Source organism: Helianthus annuus, chromosome 3 (assembly GCF_002127325.2).
Source record: "Helianthus annuus cultivar XRQ/B chromosome 3, HanXRQr2.0-SUNRISE, whole genome shotgun sequence".
Classification (NCBI taxonomy): Eukaryota; Viridiplantae; Streptophyta; class Magnoliopsida; order Asterales; family Asteraceae; genus Helianthus; species Helianthus annuus.
In genome coordinates, this window is record NC_035435.2 from 4294993 (window position 1) to 4298917 (window position 3925).

The 3925-nt window shown below is 37.6% G+C and overlaps 1 protein-coding gene across 1 annotated transcript; it reads right to left on the reverse strand.

The window, feature by feature from the left end:
- Positions 1–983: 983 nt before the first annotated feature.
- Positions 984–2584, reverse strand: LOC110931123 (F-box/LRR-repeat protein At4g29420-like). The gene is made up of 3 exons (XM_022174530.1): positions 2392–2584; positions 1751–1902; positions 984–1445 (listed from the first exon to the last, which is right to left on the reverse strand). Exons 1-3 carry the CDS (start codon positions 2582–2584, stop codon positions 984–986), a joined length of 807 nt encoding a protein of 268 aa, XP_022030222.1.
- Between the last annotated feature and the right edge of the window lie 1341 nt (positions 2585–3925).

Consider the following 3925-nt stretch of genomic DNA (forward strand, 5'->3'; position numbering starts at 1 on the left):
AATAAGCTTGTATTATGAAACAGCAACCTTCAATAAGCTTGTAGTATGAAACAGCAACTTTGAATAAGCTTGTAGTATGAAACAGCAACCTTGAATAACATTGTAGTATGAAAAAGCGACCTTCATTAACATTGTAGTATGATTCTGCGACCTTGAATAACATTGCAGTATGAAAAAGCGACCTTCATTAACATTGTAGTATGATTCTGCGACCTTGATTAACATTGCAGTTTAATACAGCGACTTTCAGAAGGTCGCTGTATCAAACAGCAACCTTCAACATTTTGTGCAGCTTTTGCAGAATGTGCCTGAATTTGCAGAATTCTTCAATGAAGGTCGCTGTATGGAACCACAACCTACCTAATTGTGAAAACAAAATTTTTACCCACCTAATAACACTCTTTTGTGGTTCAAACCACCTATTTATGCAAAAAATTCTCATATGCTAGTAGGTATTATATTTCCATATCCACTTCGCTAGCAACGCTAGGTTAACCGATTTAAAACTACCAACCTAAACCTCACTCTCCCTTTGTGCCAATACTTTACTCCATGGTACGACATATTTTTTTGTTCTCTCGGTTTCAGCCCCATAAAAGTCGTCTTCTAATTCGAGTTTTCAATTCATTAATGACTAGGGACAATGCTTTAGATTGAGAAAAAAATAGAACAAAGGAACATAATTGAGTTGGTAGTGCTGATCCACCTTAATGTTGTTATTTCAACTACTCAAAATTGCCCATTTTGATGCGACCTAATTTTAAAGTATTCAAGCTCTAAAGTTTAAAGATGACAATATCAACGAAAAATAACTCATAAGTCTAATGTCTAGAGCCATAAAAAATTACTACGACTTCATCTATCTGTTATAATTCATAAAGCACATGAGCTTATAGCTAGATTAATAATCTAAAAATATTAACTTAATACCCATATCAGTATGTATCAATATGACCGATCTTACCTCATCGCAAGCGCGTTTCTTAAAGGATCTTTATCCAAATATCTTTCAGGATTTCATCACTCCATATTCCCCATCGCCACTTCAACCTAGGCCAACGAGCGATGCAGTTTGACATGAAATTATGACACACATTACCCACATGACGCACATGGACGAGCAACGAGACCTCTGATAAGCCAACGCATTGGTCCAACATACAAGCAACAGATGAGAAAGTCCATGAGGGGTCACCTAACTTCAAATATGCACATATCCTTTTCAATCCTTTTCTTCCATCCAAAGACCCCCAACCTTCTTGGTTCATAGAAGCTTCTACTTCTAACCAAGCACTTGATTTAAGACATAGAGAACTCACGTTCGGGAAAACCATGAACACCTTCCCTATGGTTAACTTTGAATCTCTATTGTCTGTTGGTTTCGTGTTTCCTGAATCCAGTGTCAGATTTTTTACTGTTTTTGTGATTGCGAATTCTGAAAGGAGCTAAGATATAAAGAGTCCACCCAAAGTGTTGTCAAATAAAAATTCTCAAACTTTTTGGCGGTGAATGCACCAGCGTGTTTAGAGAAATTATAGCGAAGATGAAAGTGAGATAACATGGGAGCTTCAACATGAATTTCAGCGGGCGTGAGACATTCAATCTTGAGTGTGATGAGTTTGGGGGTGATTAGAGTCAAAGATGATGGATTATTGTAATTATATCCACCCCAATGGCAATGGCAGGTTTTGAGATTCAGAAGGTTGATCTTAGGAAACGTAGGTCCTGTAACATATAACAAATTGAGAACCTGAAGATTGGGGAAACACTTGTTCAACTGGTTTAAGTGTTTGTCTTCTAATCTTAGAGATTCAAGAGTCAAAGTTGTTAGCATTGGCATAGGATTCATATTGTCCACATAAAGCCATCCAGAGTGCAGCTTTAAGCTAACAAGATTATGACCTGCAACAAAGGAAGCAAAAAATAAGAGTAAACTAACAAAATGGTCATGAGATTTGGTTACTTTTGCCACTTTAGTCCAAAACTCAAAGCTTTTGAATCTGGGTCCTATGGTTTCAATTTTGGTGCCATTTTCATCCAAAAGCAAAATCTGGTAAGATTTTTTAGTTAATATCCAGTTTTTTTGCCTTTTTTCTCCCTTTTAATGAAGGAAAATGGTCAATTTTTTTAATTTGTTAAAGACCATTTGCCTTTCATTATAAGAGATGAAAAAGACAAAAAAACTGGATGTTAACTGAAAAATTTGACCAGATTTTGATTTTGGATGAAAATGGCAACAAAATTGAAACCACATGGACCCAGATTCAAAAGGTTTGAGTTTCGGATTAAAGTAGCAAAAGTGATCAAACTGACAGTTTACTCAAAAAATAAATAGATAAAATGAAATACTGTCTTATAAAGATTTGATTACTGAATATGAGATGAACTTACAATATTCAGAAATCAGCAGCAAAATGTTCGAGTTATACCGGAAAAAAGGAAAACCAAACAATGAAAGCGATTTCAACGATTGGGAAACCCTAGCCAGGCACTCCTCAACAAATTCCTCGTAGGTGAGGCAGATATTATGATCAACGAGATATCCGAAGCCGTGGCTGGTACTCACCGATTCAACCGTTTCCATTTTTGAAAGGGTCTACATATTCACACACCTTTTTGCCTATTTCCACACCCTAATAGATGCCTTGTATAGGCCTATACGTGGCGTCTAGGGTTCCTTTTCCCGACCAACTTCTGAACCTCGTACAACGTCACATCAGACGGGGAGTCTAGGCCTGTATGAGGGACCAATACGAGGGTACCAAGACGCCTCGTATAGGCCTATACGAGGCGTCTTAGTGACTGATTTGACTATGTGTCTGACATGTGACTTAAAGCAATACGGGGTGTCTAGAGCTATACGAGGCGTCTATATCTCATACAAAAGTGCAACATACAGTGCATTCTTGGTCCACCTGAACATTCAACATTCCTTTCATTCTGTTTCTTCTACGAGCTCTTGTTGTTTGCATTTGTGATCTTATCATCCCGAAGTGTTGAAATGTCATCATAGTGGGACGGCAACTATGTCTTCGGGCAGTATTCTAGCGACAATTGGGTGCCCGAAAGCGTTCCGGTAACAGTTATTAGCTTAAATTTTTTAATTACTTGTTGTGTTAGTTTATTATTTACTAATGATGATACGGTCGTCTATTTTGGAGGAGTCTGGCGTTCCCGATTCTAATGAGCAAGAGGAGGTTGTGTCTAGTATACAAGGAAAACAAAACAGACCGTTTCTAGATTTGAACACACATCCTCCTGTTGATGAAACAACCCCTGTAGATGACTCATACCATGCTGGTCAACCAAGTTATCCGACGCAACAAGGGTATCCGGATTATAGATACGGGTGTGAATACTCTTACGAAGGAGACGATGGATATGGAGGAAACGGTGGATACGGAGGAGACGGTGGATATGGAGGAAACAGTGCATACGGAGGAGACGGTGGATACGGAGGAAACGGTGGATACGGAGGAGACGTTAGATACAGAGGAGACAGTGGATACGGAAGAGACGGTGGGTACGGAGGAGACAGTGGATATGGTGGATACGGAGGAGACGGTGGTCATCAGCAATTCATTTCCCCGAGCACTCCTTACGTTCATCAAAACAATCCGGACGTTGGAGGATATGGTGGATATGGTGGATATGGTAGATATGGTGGTGAGGCACCTCCAATCCCGGACAATCTGTACTTAAAAAAGCAGGTATCAATTATTATTATTATTATTATTATTATTATTATTATTATTATTATTATTATTATTATTATTGTTGTTGTTGTTATTATTATTATTATTATTAATATTATTATTATTATTGTTATTATTATTATTATTATTATTAATATTGTTATTATTGTCGATGTTACAGGTTTTCAACTCTTTAGATGAACTAAAGAAACGGATACGAGAAATAGCAA

Excerpts from the sequence above, each read along its gene's own strand:
- LOC110931123 (XM_022174530.1), bottom strand. The coding sequence starts at position 2,584 with ATGGAAACGGTTGAATCGGTGAGTACCAGCCACGGCTTCGGATATCTC. Across the intron at positions 1,903-2,391 it reads GCTGCTGATTTCTGAATATT|GTCATAATCTTGTTAGCTTA; the intron begins GTAAGTTCATCT and ends CCTTTGTTGCAG. Across the intron at positions 1,446-1,750 it reads AGTGTTTCCCCAATCTTCAG|CTCCTTTCAGAATTCGCAAT; the intron begins GTTCTCAATTTG and ends TTTATATCTTAG.